The sequence below is a fragment of the Crocodylus siamensis genome, chromosome 4, assembly GCF_052110815.1.
Source record: "Crocodylus siamensis isolate JL-2025a chromosome 4, ASM5211081v1, whole genome shotgun sequence".
In the NCBI taxonomy this organism is placed as follows: domain Eukaryota; kingdom Metazoa; phylum Chordata; order Crocodylia; family Crocodylidae; genus Crocodylus; species Crocodylus siamensis.
This window is the reverse complement of record NC_143398.1, coordinates 97,982,158-98,003,377: the sequence shown is the minus strand read 5'-3', so window position 1 is coordinate 98,003,377 and position 21,220 is coordinate 97,982,158. Positions and strand designations below refer to the sequence as shown.

The 21,220-nt window shown below is 43.2% G+C and overlaps 1 protein-coding gene across 14 annotated transcripts in view; it reads right to left on the bottom strand.

The window, feature by feature from the left end:
• The window catches only part of RBFOX2 (RNA binding fox-1 homolog 2), a 258,241-nt gene that overhangs the window by 134,929 nt on the left and 102,092 nt on the right, over positions 1-21,220 (bottom strand). Inside the window, exon 1 of one of the 14 annotated variants that reach the window (XM_090043125.1) lies at positions 14,182-14,305. The exons of the other annotated variants lie outside the window; for them this stretch is intronic. Coding sequence (XP_089899251.1) covers positions 14,182-14,196 — 15 coding nt within the window. The 5' untranslated portion in view covers positions 14,197-14,305. Of the gene's footprint in view, positions 1-14,181; positions 14,306-21,220 lie in introns of those variants that run through there. 14 annotated transcript variants of the gene reach the window in all.

Sequence of the window (21,220 nt, the reverse complement as noted above, 5' to 3'; positions counted from 1 at the left end):
TGAGAATAAAGGGAAAAACCCAGGCCAGAGAAGGCAGTATGAAGGCATAATGTATTTATGTTAGTGCTCAGGAAAAAGGCTTGGCATAATTAACAAGATTAAAGGGGGATTTAGGATCAGGATAGAGAGAGCAACAGTCTAGATTGATCCTTACAGGATTAAAACTGGAATCCTACTAAGAGTCCAGTGGTTGAGAGATCAACACGATGTAATGGGATTAAATCAACAGCAGCTTTTGTTTTTACATCTGAGCCCACAGTGCCTGCACTCCCATCAGTGCAGTTAAACAATGAGGGGCTGCCCTGTGCCAACCCAGGATTCATACAGAGGATGGCACAGCATGACCAGTTTCAGTCCTGTAACTGCGGAACAAGATACAGCAGAGGTGCTGCTACTCAAAAACAGCAAAAAAAGGAGTCTAAAGTTCATCAAAGCCTGGCTAGCTTGTCCTGGCCAGCTGTTAATCTAGCTCTAGAAAACTGGACTGGATTGCCCCATGACTGATTGAAGGGAAAGCCTAAAGGGGAGAGAGTCCCAGCTATAGTCAAACATGCTGCAGATTGGCAATGGGCTTTTAATAGTGTCTCTTGATCGTGAGGAACAAAAGAAGCAGTAAGCTATAAAGGGACATATCAGCAAACACACATATAAGACAAATGGTTGCAGAAGCCCATTGTACAATGCCCAAGAATCACAAACATGAGAAAAGCCTCTCTCAAAAATAAACCACTTGCTCTACTGCTGAAGATGCATGTGCAAACCAGCTGCTTTCCATTGCAGTACATTTTATAGCTTCCAGAGCTTGCTGGTAACTTGAGCTGTCATTGAGGAGCAGAAGAAAGGAGAGAGAGAGAAGCAAGGTGCTCAGTTCTACTTAGACATTTATATGCTGGATATATAGTTTTTGAGGGGTTTTTTTGTTTTTTTGTTTTTTTTGTTTTTTTTTTACAAAAGTAAATTTAAATTAAACACTGCAATCATCCTGTTCAATGGAGGATGGCAGGAGAGCAGAGAACACACCTGTTCCCAGCAGCCAAACAGCTGCATAGGAGAACCACACCCCACGTGCCAAGAGAAAGCATCAGATCAACTTGTATTTCTATAACACATCTAAAGACCCCCAGATTACTTTAAAAACAGTAGTTATACATACACTGTATGCATACACAGACAGATACATGCACACAAATAAGAGCAAGTACACAAAATGAACTCCATGCAAAAGCATCCAACTGCTGTCAAGTGAAGCCTGCCCACCCCCACTCTCTTCTCCAGTTCTGCAAAGGCATCATATACTCTAGCAGCAGGAAAATCTCCCAAATGCCAAATTTTAAAATCCAGTTCCCACCCACTCCTTGCAAAGTGTCACCATCACCAGTCGCCTACATTGCACCTTCCTGCCCAAAGAGCTGAAACGGACGTAATAGGGACATATCCCTGTCATCCCTTCTTTATCACGCTGCCTCCCTTAGCAGTTAATATCCCTTTACATATGCACCTCAGAGCTGTCCCTTAGTGCTACTGAGAGATTGGCTCGAGCAAACCTTACATGCTCAAAATCATGGCTCTGTGGGGATATAGAAGGCAGGGGGCTTTGCCATTCCCACTTCCACTAAATACTGTTGCCATGTTTCCTCATCTTAAGCGAAAGAGATCTTCCTTACTGCACCACTGAACCTGCTAGGTTTACTGGCTGGCTCCAAGCTGATATGGGTTTCCAACAGGGAGGTAGGGAAGAGACCATGGTAACAACAGTGAGGGAAGATAGGAAACAATAGGGGAGGCCAAAATACATTCATTTGTCAATTTCCAATTATGGGCATGAACTATAATTTAGATGTTATTCTCCCACGTTTATTTTCACTTGTTTTTACACTACATGCTTCAGAAGATTTAAAATGTTCAGAGGAAAATCACTGCTGTTTATCAGACATCATAAAACTACTATCATCACGCTAGAGCAGATCTTCAAAGCAAAATGAATAAACCCTTACAGAATGTATGTGAAGTTGGTCTTCTGGTCAAGATAAATTCAAAAAGAGTTTCACTGATGTCCAGGAATGAATAAAAACATGGCACTGGAGGCTACCTATCTCCCAAGTTCAAATGAAATATGGTAACTGTCTTTCCCATAAATTCAACTAGAGGTCCAAGAACAACCTTTGCCTCGTTGAAAATCATTAATAGCACCTTGCGGGCAGAATTGTAGTCATGAGACATATGAACTTAGAGGAAAACAAATTAATGATTTCTTAAAAGACTATGTGAACACTGAACACCAAATATAAGGGAGGTGTATGAAGAGTCCAAATAACTACTTTCAGCTTCTAAACAACTTCAAGGAACTTTGTGCAGTTTTGGTTGATAGCCTCCACCACAAAGGTATAGTGCCATTGATTCTCAACCAAGTTGCCACAGTGTGAAAACAAAACACACCTAGGGATTTTATGCTCTGACCTGTGGTAGTCTTTCTGAGTTATTTGCAGCAGAAGAACTGCTCTATTATTTTTTGTAATCAAAAAAACATGCAAAAACTAAGAACCGACCAAGGGGTGCCTTGAGTCTAGAAGGGCAAGAACCACTGCTCTACCATATATCAGGGTCTAGAGAACACCCTGTTGTCTGTAGTACCCTGGCCTGCTTTTCTGCCAGCACAAGAACAGTTCCCTGACTCCCACTGGGGATCATCAGCTTCCCACGTTAGTTCCCAAACACTGGGATCAATGGCTGCAAAGGGACCACTGGTATGCACATGGTACCATTCTGAACCTCAGTGTCTACAGACAGTAGAATCTGTAGCAATCTCATACTGACAACTTTCTAAGAACATACAAGCTCTGATCTTATAGCTCGAGTCAAACTCCCCTTCAGACAATAGATTCCCCTTGTTCACGATCCAATCACTGCCCTCCAAGAAGTTGTTCCCACATATAGTTGTTATTCTGGCAGCTATCTTTAGCTTGGCATGGACCAGTCATCCAAATATGGATGCACACAACAACTCTTCCTTTTGCTGCATGACTGACTGGCAATACCCATATTAAAGGTCCTAGTATTGTTGATAATCATGAAATTAAGGGATCACTAGTGGAATCAGGATTTGCTGGTAAGAGTCCTGGAAATGTAAGGCGTGCAGACCTGTCTCCTCAAAGGCGGTTACCTAAAAGATTTATTGCTGAGAACCCATCCTGAAACAGTTAATCTTAAAGAAAGTTCACCCTTCTATTCCAAAAGTGGAATCAGGCTCCCTGTTGTGCTGAACAAATTGAACTGAGTAGACTTCTGGTTTCTCTTGTGCTCCAGAACTGTGATAGGAATTTCCACAAATACATTAATGGTCTTTACTTCCTGCTTGCTGGACACATTTGAGTATGGCAATTGAAGAGAAGTTGCTGGAAGAATTCACACTGAATACTATAAGACAGGGGTTCCCAAATTCTGCAGTGTGTACCCCTGGCGGTATGCAATAAATCTCTGGAGATTAAGCAGGAGAAATTGTATAATGGTGGCTTTAATTTTCATTATAATAACTGGCATTCAAGGGGTTAAAATATAAACCATATGCTGGTAGGGGCAACTGGTAAATCTGGAAGGGGCTATGCAATAAGAAAAGGTTTGGGAACCTCCACTATAGAATAGCAGATGCTAAAATCAGCCATCCAGGATCCCAGCATTCCTTTGTTTAGATTTATCCAGGAAATTAATTCTGTATTTCTAACTATGATGGCAAGTATGCAGTCACATACTACATCACATGCAGTCTTGATTATTTGTAGCACATAGTATGAAAGATCAAACTAATCCTAATCCCCTTTTCCCTGAAGACCGTATCAATTCATATAAAACAGCCTTGCCTTGCCATACCTAGAATTGTGGTTTTTTGCCTAAGTAATACCACTGGCATCTCTGAATCAGCTCCATGAGGACTGGAAGCCATACTCTGAGGTCATATACGGGGCTCTGATGGAAGAAAATGTCAAGTCTTTATATACATTAGCAACTGCTGAAACTTTTCAAGTTTCCTTCCACCACGAATTTGCTGTGAAAGGATGGACTTGCCAACATGTCTTTCAAGGAGTGGTCTATGAATGACTGATTCAGCCACAGAGATGGTCTTTTTGAGACTGACAGAATCATTGTCACAAGATGCACAACCTAGGTCAGGGTGGCCAACCTGTGACAAGTGTCACAGGCAGCCTCTGTATGTGGCACATGGCAGACTGGGGAGCAGACAGGCAACATAATGGTAGATAGGGTAGGGAGTGGAAAGCAGAGCAGCTGGTTGGTCAACCTGGTCCCAATTTGGGGCATTATCTCTCTTTCACCACAGGCTCTCTGTTTCCTCCATAAGCTTGTTGTTTTCCCTCATACATTTCTTCCTCCATCTCAGTGTCACAGAGAGATTTCACTCCCCAACAGAAGCGCATTCCCTTCCCCTGAAAGCTGAGCCTACTTCTCCAAGTTTGGAAGGAGGCAGCTGGCAATATATCATAGCATCTCAGAATCACAGTACTCTTTCAGCAAGCAGAGGATCTATGCCTGCCATGCAGCTGCTCTTGTGAAAGAGGTGTGGGTTAGAAGCTCCAGAAGTGAATGAGACATGCCCTGGAGGCTGAAGCTGGAGAGAAGAGAGTTCTCTCATCTGAAATATCTTCAGAGCATGACCGAGGGCAGGTTCCCACAGTAAGCAGTGTCATACACCATGTATTAAATGATGGTGGGATCTTTGCACAGTTTTTCTCTTGGTCTTTGACACACTCATAAGAATATAAAACTGGAAGAGGTATCCTGGGTCACTGAATCCAGTCCTATGTTACCTCAGGCAGCAACATCATACTATCCTTTTTATAAGCTCCTTTTCCAGCTCTGTTTCCCAGTTCCCTGAAGCAGTGACAGGAGGCTTGAGAATCCTGAACACTGCCTTCTTGATGACATCCCCACCTACTCCTGCTAAGGAAGCCCTGGTGACCTAGGTTCTGGTAGCAGACCAGGACATTATCTCCAAAGTTTCCAATGCATCCTAAGGAACAGGGAACAAAGGTGGAATAACAACGATGTTTCTCATTGCTGATCACTCTCAGCAGGCTAGTTCTTTCCTGAAAATACCGTATGAGAGACTGTATGCATATGCTGCCTCTTCTGCACAGCAACTAGAAACTGGACTGATTGACTGTTGGGTTTAAAAGAAGCAAGTGTCAGACTCTTGGAAGCATGAAGATGCTGCTGCAAGGGCTTATTCCAGGGCAGTCCCTCTACCTTAAGACTGGAGGAACAGGGCACTTCCAGGCTGCTATACCTTCTTCCCTTACAGTGCTTCCTATCTTCAGAGATTATAGAGTTTAACCTCCAGTCCAATTGAGATGGAGGCATTTAAGGGGTTAAAATAAAGGGGTTAAACCTTTTTTCTGAAGGTGCTACAACCTCAAGTTATTCTCTTGCCACCTTCAGAAAAAAACAAAAAAACAGGCAGGAAACCATAGAAAAAGAAGTAAACAGAAGCAGTTCAGACAAGTGAAAGTGGTAGGAAGCATGCTTCATCTGTAGATTATGGCACCAGAATTATTCAGCTCTCTCAGCCATGGTCTGGCATATTTGTGTTCATCATAAAACAAGGCCTTTACTTACTTCTAAAGATATAGTCCCATCCCATCCTCCCTCCAGCCCTACAAAGTCCTCCCTGACCTTTACTGTCCATCATTCTTTCCTGCATCATCACATGAGCACCAACCATAAGTAAGAACTGTCCTGCATCTCATCTCTCAGCCTTGCCCAGAGAAAGAAGTATATATGACAGACTTTATTTTGCTTTATTTTGAGTTGTTTATTATTATTACTACTATTACTACTACTAACAGAGCTTCTCATGCCACCAAATATCAAGGTTGCCTGGCATTTTGCAATATATAGGACCCTTTTGTAAGCTGCTTTTAATTATACCCAGCTTATACCACTTCCGCTACAGCTTTCCATTCTGGGGGAGGGGGCAGAGGGACTGTGTTGTTACTTCATCCCTTGTCCCCGCCGTCATGGGAGCACTCCGCTGCACCGCCACTTCCTGTCCCAATGCTCTTGGAGCACTCTGATTGGTGGCTTCAGTCAGCCAACCAATGTGAATAAAGTGTTATGGACAGACAGACAGACAAAGGCTTTTATATATATTATATAAAATGGTATTTTCTGTTCCCACTAAAATCCTCCCAAATTTGACCAAGTCAAAAGCTTTCAAAATACTCAGAGCAGGATTCTTATATTTTCGTAACTTATTTCCAAGAAGGGTATTACAGACTTTCACAACTTCAAGTGCTGATGTCTCTGTGTATGCACAATCTACAAAGTAAACAATTAAGCAGCCTCCATGCCCTCAAACTTGTTGCATGTGATTCAGTTAGTAAACATGTTCCAGCTCAAAGACTACAGCATAGCCCAATGTTAACAACGTAGTGATTTTTGTCACTATACAGAGACTCTGGGGGATTCCTAGTGATAGCATTTGTCAAAACATCAACAAACTAATACAGGATCCTTAATATATTATATCTTGTGTAATACTTATAAATTACCAATTATGTCACTAGATGACTTGAGAAGGTTTATCAAGCAATAATAGTAAGGGGTTTTTAAGGTTTACCTGGTAAATGTCCTCTTTCAGGATTCGGCAACACTGGCACAGCTAGATTTTCCCCTATAATGGCTGTCCCAGATTGGGAACTGGAACTGAAAGCAAGGGACCCCTTTCTCCTATAATCTCAATGACAGCACCTCCAGAAATTCCAGAATAGTGAAGGAGGAAGCCACATGATTTTAAATGCAGAGAGAATGAAAGTTAGACTAGAGAAAGAGAAAGGAATAGATAGGGACTAGAAGCCTGCTGAGATTGGGAAAGGAATAGGAAGGGTTGGGGGAAGGAAAGAAAACAGAGACTGAATAGGACATCAGGTCACCCAGTAAAGGCAGTGGAGACTGATATAAGATGAGGTTCCCAAAGAAGAAACAAATTGGATCAGAAACCTGAAGAAGGGAAAAAGGACTGTATAGGCAAAAAGAAACTGGAACAGGGAGCAGGCTACAGCAAATTTTGGGGCAACCCCCTCCCAGCACCACCGCCACCCAACCCATCTGCAGCCCAGCCCCCACGCCAGGAAGAGGCCAGTGCAGCCCCTGGCCCCGAGCCCACAGTGGGCAGCCCACCCTCCCCCCACACACAAATCTGGGGGGTTCACGTCCCACCATGCCTCTCCCAGGAGTGCACGCAACAGCAGGAGCAGCCCCCTCCCCCCCCCCCCACGGCTCCATCCCACGCCCCATCCCACCCAGGCAGCGGCTGCCCCTGCCCCACTCCCTCCCTCACTATGGGGGCCTCAATCTGTGCCCTCCAGCTCCTTCCCTCCCCCCACCACAGACTTACCAGCCGCACACTGCTCTCCAAACTGCCAGGCGGCCTTCCTGACCATGTACGTGCTGCGCGCATGCAAGTGGCATTTGTCAGTGACATTATCGGCTACACCAGCCAAAAAAGTTGATTGCCAATAGTGTCAATTTTCCTTTTAATTAGTGCTGATCTGATATGGACCAATGTATCAGTACACATCTAATTAGCACACAACCTTTATCCCCTCTGTCTCAGCTCCTCATATAGGTGTTCATTAAATGCTTGTGAAGCAGTCAGCTACTATAGGAGGAGTGGGCAATTATCTGGGTTGGGGGATGCTGATCCAGCCCCCACTTCACAGCTGTTTACACAACGTGGTTCGGTAGCAGGGGAATTGAGGGGTGGCGGGGGAGGAGGGACAGGGAGATCCTATCCGGCCCAAGGCCCGACTGCCCTGTACCCACCACTGGGGTACTGGCCAGAGGAGTCAGCCATGAAAGGTCTCCATGGTGCCCATCAGATGGACATGTGGGGAGCATATTGCAGCTCTACTCTGAACCCTGGTTTTGCGCTGTCACCACCCTACGATCCCAGCCCCAGCTCTCTGCTCTTTCCATTACCAGACGTTGATTCCCACTCCCTCCTGCACCCGCCCCCCCCACTCCGACCCATGACCCCATCTCGTCTGTCTGGCCAAGCATGCCATGCCCATGGGGCTCCCAGGTTGGTCTCCAAAGAGACGCCACCTACCCGCCTGCCTGCTCTGTCCGGTGCCCCCAGCAGTGGGTGTGGGGTAGACAGGTCAGCGTGCCCAAGCAGCAGGGCAGCAGCAGTGACACTGGCAGTGGCAGCCGAAGAGGGAGGCCAGGAGTGAGCTGCCGCCACAAGGGTTGCAGGGAAGCTAAGTCCAGCCACCATGCTGCTACAGCTCCCAGTGTGCCCAAGAGCTGTGCATGGGGCTGAAGTGGCACCTCCACGCCTGGGGACATTAATAATGTTCTTTCAATGTAGATTTGTGGATATAACTACATGCACATGCACACTGCTGTATTAAGGAAAGCAAAATGAACAACATTTTTTCAGCTCTTCCCCCCTTCCCCTGCCCCCCACTTGGAAAGAGCTAATTTAAGGACTTTATTTCAGGTAAATGCTTCTGATGTGCTTAGGACATTAGCCAAGGAGTGTAAATAAAACTACAGTTTGTGTTTTACAGATCAGCATTTACATATCTAATTAGGAGCCATGAAACTCCAGCTGTTCTTTTCAGGGAGCCAGCAGAGTCTGGGGAAAAGTTCAGAGGCATGGATAGCCATTCACTTGCACTTTCAAAACCCTAGTGTACCACTTGCACTTTTCACTGGTGCAAGCCACACCCTCTGTGAAAGGACAAACAAAAGGGACGTGACATGAGCAGCAGCATGTTGCTAAGACCCAGGTTGGCAGCAGAGTTGGGTTTCCTGTCCCTTGGGTGCTAACGCTGATGAGCTCAGGGCCTGGGGGGGAGGGAAATAATTCCAGGCAATCTAAAACAGGGCTTCAAAGTCAGCTCTCCTCACAGTGAAGACAAGGCAAATAAAAGGCAGTTCAGGAAGGAAAAGGACATGAAGTATTAAGAAGTGAGCTGGCATGTGAAATATGAATTTTCATTTCCACCTAGGAGAACTTTTACAATCTCTGCTCTCTCCTATGCCTGATGAGGGGTGAGTGTGCCCAAAAGCTTGCAAGTAAATGAAATACATTTATTTGCAAATATCTAGTTGGTCTAATAAAAGATATCACCTCTTCCACAAGTTTCAATTCCTCCTGGCAAACAAGCTGGCACTCCTCTTGCCGGTACCAGAGATCATTAGTAGTCCTAGGTAAGGGCTTCACCTCCACAGAGAGCAAATGAAAGAAATCCTAACCAAAATATGCAGGCAGTCCTCTCATGAGCACTCAGTATGAGCCCTGTGCATGGCTGGGAGAAATGAGAAAATTACCTACCAATGGTGTAATCTCTCCGAGATCAGAGCTATGAATCCAGTGCTCTCCTGTCAAGAATCTAGCAACAATATGGCCCTTCGCTCCATTAGTCCCCCCTAGTCTTTGGTGGTTTCAGTTCTCTCAGAGTATGGGAGGAAAGAAGTGTTGATCAAATTGCCCGCTACGACTGCTGCCTTTGCTTTTAACCTTTCATATACCAACGAATATTCAGCAAGGTAGAATCCATATAAATCCTAGTCGGCATCCTGCCCTTTAAAAAGCCTTTAGAATTAAATGACCCTTTGTACCACGTGATTCATGGGAAATGCCTCTAATCAGAAATGAAAGTGCAGCGCTTGTCTACCTAAAAACCAGAAAAGACTTAGTCTACACATAAAATTGTTCGCCTTAACTGTGTCAGTGCCCTAAAGCCTACCTCGTTCTTTTGGTCCAAGTATGCATGTGGACAGTTATTATGCAGCTAATGTCAATTTAGCCACACACAGTTCATAATGGCAAGAATACTGTGGTGATATTCTTCCAAGTTAAAGCCATAAAATCAGCTCCTCCAACCAAAGACACTTCACAAGCAGACAGTATAGATGCTCAATGTCTTCTTGGGCCTCTTTAGGTACAAATAGATTTATGGCCTTTCTGGGCTGCTTGGAACTGGCTTCCCCTGGTGAGGTTCATACAACCCCACTGGGATTCTGGTCCTTGATGACCACCTATTTATAGGGACCTACCAAATTCATGATTTTGCAAAATTCAGGCAATGCCCCTCACAGCCAACCAGCAGCAAAGGGTGGGGCCACCAGGGCCCTCAGCCAATCCAAGGCATGCGGGGCACTGCGCTCCATCCGTGGAAGGGCTGACGGGCCCCATGTTCTGCCCAAGACATTTCCGGGCAGCCACCACGAATTTGGTAGGTCCCTACCTACTTAGGAAAGCCTAAGAAACTGCGCAGGCTCCTTGAATGTAGCACTTTCTTAGCCGAGATGCTGAGAAAGGAACCGCACTTTTCCTCATTCGCTCACAGTACTAAAATAGAGCAGATATCCCCTTATTTCCATAATATGATCATCTTCCTCTGCCCTCAAACTTTGTTTCTACCAGCTTTGATGAGCAATTTAAAAAGGTAATAATTTAAATGACAAAAATTATCATTGACACTGGAATTAGCCCCCACTGAGGCAAGTGGGTAGTTCATGCTTCTAAGCTCTTGTTTCAGATTCTGCAAGCACAACATAGTGGCACCTCTGTCATGCTGCCTTGTGATGCTATAGAACTGAGCACACCAACATTAGAACACCAATTTAGGACAGGACGTCACTACTACTTACTGTATACTCAAGAAAGCAGCTGCACTTTCTTCTGCTCACCTCAGCTACAGCCTAGGCATTCCCTTGATCAATCCTTGTACACCTGCACCCTTTTGATCCTAACAGTTAGTTGCTCCAGGCCCTGCCCCCCTCAGAAAAGCCTGCTCCCCCAGTATCATCATGCATCCTACCCTTATTCCTTATCCCTTCATTTCCTCAAACACCAAACTCCCCCTCCAGACAACTGCTGGATTGGGAGCCCTCAAGAGCAACTCACCTGGGAGCATCAAAAAAAGGCTAGAGATAGAGGCCATCTCCATCAAATAAGAAATCAGCCGAAGACTGCAATAGAGAAACTCTCCTCAGACTCAGCTCATGGCTTGTCCTTAATAAGAAACATTACCTTTGCCAAGTTTGAAAGCTATTGATCTAGAAAGTTTAAAGATCACATTTATGCATCTGAATGTTAATTCCTGATTTTTCTGTAGCTATACTACTTCTGTGTACTCCACATACACAAATACCAGGTAAGTGCAATAATTTGCGTAACAGCACAACGCAATGCCAGTCTTGTATTTGTTACCTATTGCTTACAATACAAAAGATATTAGTGCCCTGGATATCAATGAAGTACATAAATCCACTTCAGTGCACAGGAACTCTCCTTGCTGCCTACTGTGTAACCTAACTGTGCTCTGTTTACATGCATAATTGGTCAAACTGGCTAGCAGCCCTCAATGTCAAGGCTTCTAAAACAGCCCTGAACTTCCGACTAAGACCTGTCGATTCTGAAGCTGCTATTAGAGGCAAAAGGTGCACTGCAAATCAAGGCCAGGAGCTTTAATGAGGTGCAAAAAGCTTAATGCAGGAGGTTCCTGTAGTTAATGAGCATTGTTTACCAGGAGTTGGGGTAAGTACAGACTGAAGGCAAGTGCCTAATGTTTTTGCAGTCCCCAGGCTATGCACTTAAACAGAATACACTATATTTCAAGCTGCAATAATCTGCCCTATAGCCTGTGCATCAGGGGAAACGGTATAATTGCTCTCTCCAAAACGGTTAGTGCTGCCATCGATTGTACTCCTGTTACCTTGCCTTCCTAGCTCCTCCCACCATGATCAGATGTTTGCCCACCGAGTCCAGCCATCATCACGTTAGATTTCAAGTTTCCCACTCTCAGTCTCCACTGTAAGCCTACCAGCACCTCATTTAAAATATTTTGTGACAGGTTCCACTCCAGGGAGTGCAATTTGAAAGTGGGATACAATGATGGCTCATTCAAAAAAGAGGCAGTTACAGCCTTAGGCTATGATGTTCTGGACAGAATTCACACTCTTGGGCTGTACGCCACCTTGCACCTACAACGGCAGAGACAAGTGGAGTTTTTTATTGTACTGCATTAACTCCAACATGATAAAGTCCAATATTACATAACTGCTTAAAAGCAGCTCATCCTGCAATGTGTACACACAAGGGGCAACATTACAGTTGCTGTGGGAACCTTAACTCTGGATTTGAGTACCTGCATGTATAAATCCTTCAATTTAACATTGCATTAATGTAGTTTTAGGCACTGAATTAAGGAATGGCTGGGTACAAATCTCCTTGGAAGTTTTGATATTTCAAGGACAAGAGATGCTCAACACAGAAAATACAGCACATGGAACAGGGAGAAGATGGAGATGAAAACCGCAAGTACTGAGGCAAGAAACTAGACCCCCATTACAATATGGATATGGCATTACAGAATTGGCTTCAAAGCGGATTGATCACTCTGGATTACCAATTTTTACCTCTGCAGCATGGAACAGGTCAGGGCAAAACAAAAGGAATAGGAAGGGCAAGAATGCTCTTGAAGTGGAGAATTTCTGATAAGGAGGGCATACTAATTCCCAGATAAACAGGGCAACAAGTTTCCCCTCATTCCCCTGTACTGGGAGCAGAAGAGAAAAGATCTTGATGTTACCAGTTCCCCATTTCTGAATTCATGCAGCATGATGCTGAGAAGAACCATTAGCATGTCTTCAGCAATTATATAGACCAAGGGACAGAATTATAATCCCAGTATAGCAACACATCTGGGAATTTGAGATGCATAAGGAAGAATCCATGAGATCAGCAATACTGGACACAATCCTTTGGGGCTGACAATGGTAGGCCATAAACCTGACACTCCTATGACTGTGTCACACAAACACCACTCTCACAGCCAGGACAGGAGAGAGACACGAGTTATTCTCTTCTGCTCCCCCACTCAAGCAATATTCCCCACTTTTCAGGTCACTAAGGAACTATCACCATTGTTTACTGTTTATGGAAAGTCATCGGGGCGAGCCCTTGGGGCCCTTGATGGCTTGCCAAAACTTGGGAAGCGGCCCTCTACCCAAAAAAATTGCCCACAAAAATTGCCCACCCCTGATCTAAAGTGTGGAGCTGCAAAAGTGAAAATCCACCAGCGAACGGGGCCTTACCAAACCAAGCAAGCATGTACTTTTACAAAGCATCAAGTTACCATGTAACAAAGCTAGAGTTTGTGCCCAACGAAGGCTAGTAAAATACACAGTTAAGCACCTGCATTCCAAGGCTTACTTTGTTTTAAAAATAAACTCGGGTTTGTTTTTTTGGGTTTTGGGGTGGGGGGGGGAAGAAGAGAGGGCAGAGGGGAGACATGATTTTAAAAAATGGCTGTGACAGAGGTCTACAACTTTACAATTATGAACAGATATTCCTTTTAAGAAATACTTTCCAAACAAATTATTCTTAAACTTGGACCCTTGAATAAGAGATCCATGATATAATGACAGTTTTCAAGGCTGCCAAAGAGCAGAGAATATTACTTTTACAAGACTAGTCAAGCAGCTCTAGTAGCAGATTATTCCAAAGGAAACCCCAGCATGTGCTCAAAAGCTGAAAGTTTCTGCTTATTTTTATACTGCTAGCTAATTCCAATACTTCTCAGATTTTTCTTCTCACTAAATTGAGCAGTCCCCCAGAAATTCTAGTAATCTTGGCACCTCTGGCAAAACATCTGCGCTTCCAGCTTCTTGTAGATGAACCTCAGTTGCACAAACTAGCCATTCCCAGATCATTTTCTCTCCTTCTGATGTTCAGGGATTATAAACTTGTTGCTATCATGCCCCAAGCCACGTGGGGACCCCTCAGACGTACCAAAACCCCACAGAGTGTAGGAAGATACGTGTGGGATCAGCCCACATGCACAGAAGAGACAGGTCCTACAGGTAGTAGACAAGGAGGGTAATTCCACTAGAAATTCAGTCCAAGGTGCCTGTCCCAAACAGTGCAAAACCAAAGGAACTTCCCTGCAATAGAAGTCTGCTTAAAATACAGTTACCAGGATAAACTTTTAAATATAATTTTTTTACGGTGGGTAGTAAAGCCCACTTGTGTGTTGGGGCTGCACAGAGCTGAGCCCGAAGGAGAAGGCCGCTCATGCGAGCACAGAATCCCTCGGCTTTCCACTCCTTATATGTGCAAAGTGTGTAAGCCCTCACAGACAGCTCTCTACTCACCCAGAGGTACATCATGTCAGCCTGGGCTGTTCAAACCCAGTAGCGTGATGATCCCGGAATGCAAAAGGCACTTCAGTAAAATGTAGAGACCAAGATTTGGAAAGAAAAAAAATCCGAATGGCTCAGTTTGAAGATTAAAAAGCGTCTAGTCTCCTCCTCCCCCCTCCTCCTCCTCCTCCTCCAGCTCTAGCTGTTCTGCTAGCTGTCTCTCTCTCTCTTGCTCGCTCTCTACTTAATCTCTCTCTGGGAGTTCCCAGCCCCGTGTGTCTGTACTGGCGTGTAGAGCACACACACTGCATTTGCCTCCAGGGAATTTCTCTCTGTCATTCTCCTTCTAAAAACACAATCATGGCCTCACAAGATTCTTGCAAAAGGCAGGGATGGGTGGGGTTAGTAATAAACCCAGACCAAACTCCTAACGCTGTACTACAGCGTGCTTGCTTTACAGAAGGGTCCTTTAAAATGTGAATGAAGCAGAGGAACTATCCTCCAAGGTCAAGGAGGGCAAGAACCCAGTCTTTCTCTCCAGCTCCTTTTTCACTAATTCCCACTGCAGGAATCATCCGTGAACCCACAGAGAGCACAGCTCTGTATGCCATTGCTGCAATATCTTAGCCAAAAGCATTAGTCAACAGCCAAAGCTTAGTCATAATTCAGTAGCTATATATTTATAGGAAACCACTCACAGGGACCAAGGAAGAAACCTCATAGGAGTCCTAAAGCTAAAAGGATGGTGCAACAAGCCAGGCACCCCAAACTTACCGAGAGAGACAGGAAGACATCAGGGTGGGATCAGTAGGGAAGAAATAAAGGGCTCAGAGTGCTTTTGCAGGTGGCTTTGTATGCTAGTATTTTACAGCCTTTAATATTGCTAAAAGGAAAAAAGCAGCTGGCTTGCCTCCCAATTCCAGACTGTGTATCAGGTTCCAGCTGCCTGGGGGCTTGCTCCCCACAACTGGCTGAAGCGAGCACCCTCTTGCCAAGTGCACTCAAATACTAATCCCCAATTCCAATTTTGCAAGTGTCTGCCAATCAGAAAGGACCATGGCAAAAGTTGCACAAAGCAAATAAGACTCTTCTTGAACTACCCAGCATAGGTCTACAGCCACAAGATCCAACACGTCTTGCTCCCCCTCTCCCCCCACAGCCCCAAGCCCATCCCCCATCCCTAGTGCAACAGGACAAATATCACCTCTTTTGCATTGCTCACCTGTAAAAAACAGAAACACCAAAAAAACCCAAAGAACTGCTGTTCCAGCAAACTAGGAAAATGGGTTCACCTCCCTCTCCCCACCTTCAGAGAAAAAAAAAAAACCCTTTCCTCACTCAGCCCTACATGATAAGCTTAACCAGGACTCTGCTAATGCAAGGCACCACATTTTAACTGAATGTGATCAAGAGAAAAAGGCAGAGGCAATGTCTCCTTGGAAATGTGAGTGTTTGGCACAAATATTTTTATCTCAGAAAAAGAAATAGAAATTGTGTTCTCTCACACACCACCTCTGCTCCATTTACTAATGATACATATATATTACATAAGAAGGACGTAAAGTGAAGAATTCAGTAGTACCCTCCCCAAGCTCTACTTATTTGAGGTGACAGAATGAATTGCCACCCACATTGGCTTGTGTAGATGTTCAAAGTATGCTCAGTCATGCCCTGCTGGACTCCTCAGGCACAACTCCCCCTCACTAGGGTTCAAATGCACCAGGGATTGAACTGGATTCAAGTATGGACACAGACACAGGCATAACAAGTAAAATACCAGTCCAATGATCCAGCAGAACCCAGATGACTTTTGCTCCATTCAGATTTCTAGATAAGATTTGTTTAGATTTTTTTTTAGCAATGAATGTCTAATATCAAGCTAATAAATACGGGTGCCTGCACACGAGCATAGAGGCTGCTCTGATACAGTGTAATTACAGTGCATCAGAGCTGACTCCATTAATCAAGTCTGCTGAACTGTGGTAATTAGCATGCTCCAACAGCAGCATCTTATGTATCAGCATCCCTGCCCTTAAACATGGCAGCAGGGACACTTGAACTAAAGCTGGTCAAATGAGCTTTAGTTCAAGCATCCCTGCCACCATTTTTCAGCATACAGATGCTGGTACACGAGACACTAAGGCACTTTAATTAGAGTGGCTCTTGGAGCCGCTTAAATTAAAGCAACACCTCCCACCCCCATGTAAAAGTGCCTTGATTTTTAGAAATGCTACCTTGCAACTCCTTGAAACAACAAAGTCCACTCTGCTTGCATAGCTAAACTCACCCCTTGTGCCACTCCTACAAAGGAAGAAAGGTAAAGGAAAACCTCTGGTTTGGAAAGCTGGCCTTGAACTTAGTTGACTTATTATAAGACAGCTAGATAACTCCATAGGTGGATAGGATACATTCGGCATTTCTAGCAACCTCTAAAGCTGGAGAGAGCTATAAGCTCCCTTTTCACAACCATCAAATAATGAACTACCATGCCATTGCCAGTACTCAGGCAAAACCATTCCATCAGAAATAATGTGGGGGTTACTAGGACCAAATGGTTCTTCAAAGACCCAAGATCAATAGAACTACTGGTATAAAGATGAGGTTTTGTGTGGTTCATTCCCCAATGTCTAAGATGGCACCTTTTTTTATCAATCAGAAAAAGATGGAATGTGACACCTCTGAAGATTTAGCTGGTCTAACAGAAAACAGAAGAGCATGGCACACAATTGTGAATGGATGCTTAATCTGACCCATAAACAAATGACATGCATACACAAAGATCTCCAACCACTGAGTCTGGGATACTATACTAGGAAGAATGGAAAGCGAGTTCTGCACGGGACATGAGCACAAGAGGATGGTGTACTTTCTTTCTGGAGTCAAGACACAAGACATTACTGAGACTGAATGGTGTCTAAAGCTGGCGAAGGATTCCCTAATGATGGTGCATATCAAGACTCCTTTGGAGAGCATTCTGAAACCTAGTGAAGAAGCAAGTCCAAGTGAGCTCTCTAAGAAGGAAGGCAGAAGAATCTTTACGTGACTTGCTGTTTAAGGTAGGCAGAAAGTAGGACAGGATGACAACTTAGAGACTAGTGTGTTCAGAGAAGCATGAGCTTTAGCTGGCAAGAGACTGTACTTCAGTGGCGCTCAACCGTCTGGCCCCCTGTGCTAGATGAGTGTTACAGAGCCAGGCTGGTGCCCAAGTTCTGGATCCAGTCGCATGCTGGCCTGAACCCACACACTAAAATGACCCGGTGCACAACTCCACTAGAGACTGGTGTAAATCTAGCACACAGAGCCATATCATCCAGCCCATTGGGCTCCTCACAGGTCTGGAAATATGGTAGCAGGTAAGGGGCAATTAATACTGCCATCATTCCCCTGCCTCCAAATTTCTAGACCTGTGAGGATCCCTACAGGATGGATGACATGGCTCCACGGACTGAATCTGGAACCTTGGGCTAGAGGCTGAGCACCTAACTTCACCAGCCTTTGATAAAGTAGGTTGTTGCTCATGACTTTGAACCAGTTAGTCTCTAAGGTGCCATCCTGCCCTACCTCCTGAATGACTTCATACTAACACAGGTAACCATCTCTCTGTTCATGTTAATTGTGCAAAGGAAAGGGATTGGATTTATTGGAGCACTGGTCTACCTTACATGATGGGAGACAGCTGTATAGTTTGGATGGTTTCCTTCTCAACAGAAGTATAACCTGTCTTCCAGAAGACATGAGGGTCCTAGATCAATCAGGATATTAAACAAAGGGAGAGAGGATGAAAAAAGAGAAAAAATAAACTCATTTAACAAAAAATTCAAGAAGCTAGAAACAAAGACACCAAGAACGTGGAAAAAAATTAACTAATTATACACCAATGCAAAATGCTTAGGTGAAACAAAAGCAATTGTTTTTGCTCTTCTGAACATGAATTTGCCCTAGTAGTTATTACTGAAACCCAACAGAAAGACTCACGTAACTAGAATGTTAAAAATCTATGGTTCTAACCTATTTAGGAAAGATTGACTAGGCAAAAAAGGGTGTAGGAATGACAAACTGTCAAAAATGCCATTACCTATTTCTAAATCAATGACATCTCAGAAACAAATTATCTTGAATCCTTATGCATCAATGTTCTAACTGATAATGCTCAAAATGGGGCACTAGTTGGCATCTGCCAACCATCATATCACATTAGAGACCAAGACAAGTGGCTCATTAAGCACCTATCCATAATGTGCAGGGTAGGGGAAAGGCTGCATAATCATGTGGAACCTCAATCTGAGGGACCTATGCTGAAGGTCCCAGGCCCCTAGAACATCCTTGAAATATTTAACATTTGTAGAAAACAATTTTCCTAATTCAAGGGTTATATCCAGTGTTAAGAATTCTATACTAGATAAAGACGAATTGATCACAAAGCTAAAAATTAGTAGCAACTTAGGTGAGAGGCAAGGATTTTTGTGGGTGATATTTTTTGTTGTTGAATCAATTGCATGGTCCAATATCTTAGCCATGCACTTGGTACAATAAAAGATAATCACCCACAAAAGTCCTTGCTTCATTTGGATTTCCTGGATCACCACAGTTAAAATTTCATTCCAGCACTAATAACTTAGGTGTAAATGATCAGAACGTAATTACATTTGTTATGTGCAAAAAGAACAAAGTCCAAACTGGTAGCATATTACAGGGGTTGTCAACCTTTTTTTTTTTTAATTTTTTTTTTTTTAAATAAGTGTACCCCCAGCAGCCAAATGCAGAGTGGGGGGGGAGGGTGCAAGGTGGGGTGCAGTGGAGTAGTGGCATCATGGGATGGTGGGTGGTGGCACTCCATCCCCACCTGTACATCCCCCTAGGGCCTTCCCAAGTACCCCTGACTGACAACCCATGGCATATTACACACACACATAAGGGTCTAAAGGTAATAGTTTTTCAAAGCTGAAAACAATCATGAGTCAATACAAATGGTAAAAAGAATTTGAAATAGACAAATATAATAGATAATAGGAAACCATTTGAGTACATCTTACTAGATGCACCAACCCAACAAGAAAGGATGACCATGACAGTTAAAAAGCCAACCTTTTTACTTCCTCAGTACGTTTGTATACAAAGTTTTACACACAAATAACAAATGGAAGTGGAATTTGATGATAGTAAAGTATATACAACTAGGAAGCTAGGAGTTGTAGACAATTGATAAGGGAAGCAGAAGGGCAGGAGACAAAAAAGCCAGCAATTAAATAAGGACTTTTCAAGGTTCAGTAATTGAGTAACTAAAAGAATTCTAACAATGTTACTGTCCATTACTAGATGTTAAAACAAGCAAAAGTGCCCAATAAATACTTGTTTTGTATTTTGAGAAAAAGCCAGCCAATGCAGTTTTACAATAATGAAATTTTTCTTATTCTAACAGTAACTAGCAAAAATTATCAACAGCTACTACTAAAAAAACAGATTTTTAAAAAAATTCAGTTGGTTGAGGTTCCTTGCATCCAAAAGTTTCAAAAGAGCTAGCCAAAGAAGTCTGAGAGTCATTAATGCTGATGTTCAGTAAATTCTGGAACACTTGGGAAGTTTCAGGGGATTAAGACTAAAAAAGCACTAATACTTAAAAAGGACAAACAACATGACCCACATTCATTGAGTCTTCTTACCCTGAAATCAATCCCAGGACCAAAATGTAGATGATAGGGGACTCGATTGGTAAATAATGTAATAAGGGTACTATAACTGATGACAAACAATATGGTTTTATGGGGAAAAAAAGTTCTTTTTAAACCAACACAATTAAAAAAAAATTGCAACTTTACTTGAGAAAAAGATTAGTATCACAATAGTATCTATGTTTATTACTTAAGACTTCTATAAAGCATTTGACTTGGTGCCTCAAGACATTTGTATTTAATAAACTAGCGTACAAAATCAATGTGGTACATATTAAATGAATGAAATTCAGTTAACTGGCAGGGTCTCAAACTGTAACTGTAAATATGGAATTATCATTGAATGAGGATATGTTTTTACTGGGGTCCCTTAGGGATTAATTCTTGGCATTTTACTATTTAATATTTTTACCAATGACCCAAAAGAAAATAAAAACATTACTGATAAAGTTTGTAGACAACACAAAGATTGGAGGACTGGTAAATAATCAAAAGGAAAGATCACTGCTACAAAGCAATCCAGGTTTCTTTTTGTAAACTGGATGAAAGCAAACAACAGCTATTTAAATGCAGTTCAATTTGGACATTTAGCACTAAAGCACATGGGGCATACTTAAAACATGAGGCACTCTACCTTGGGAAGCTGAAAAAAGGATATGGGGAATCACAGTGGATAATCAGATGAAAATAAGCTAAAAGGGCAGCACTGTAAGCAAAACAACTAACATTTAAAAAGGGAAATATCAAATAGATATAGGGAGGTTATATTACATATGTATTTGACATTACAACCACTGTGGGAATCTTATGTCCAGTTCTTTGTCCACAATGTAGTTAGTCCCTTATTTGTAAGCTGTTTGGTATTATCAGCTGTTTTAGATGCAGCTTAAAGCTGCCTATATTACTCTCTCTGCTTGGATGCACCTTAGTCTCATTGCATATGTTTTATAAGTGAAATCTTCTATTTGTATTGTCAATATTGGCTTCATTATTGTTTCCTATCATAGCTTTATTTTTAACTTTTCTCTTAGTATCCTTCTCAAAATACTTACTCTTCATGTTTCTCATCTGCCAAGTACTGCTGTTTACCTTTCCTTAATATAGCCTCAGGTCAGCATTTATAGGGAGGCAGGGGTTCTAGCATAGAGCTGGTTCCCTCTCTGAATGGTGAATAAGCACCTCTTGGAGATTAGAGAACATCAACCTGGGCAGTTTCCAGCTTACTGAAAGACCCAAAAAGTCTTAAGAGCCTAGGGATTTCTACAGTTCTTCCATTACACAGCTGAAACCCAGAAGCAAGTGATTTGTTGGAATGATATCCCCAGAGAAGTAGAATGATATCAGTAATTTCCCCTCCTATCCACTTTAATGATGTAGAAATG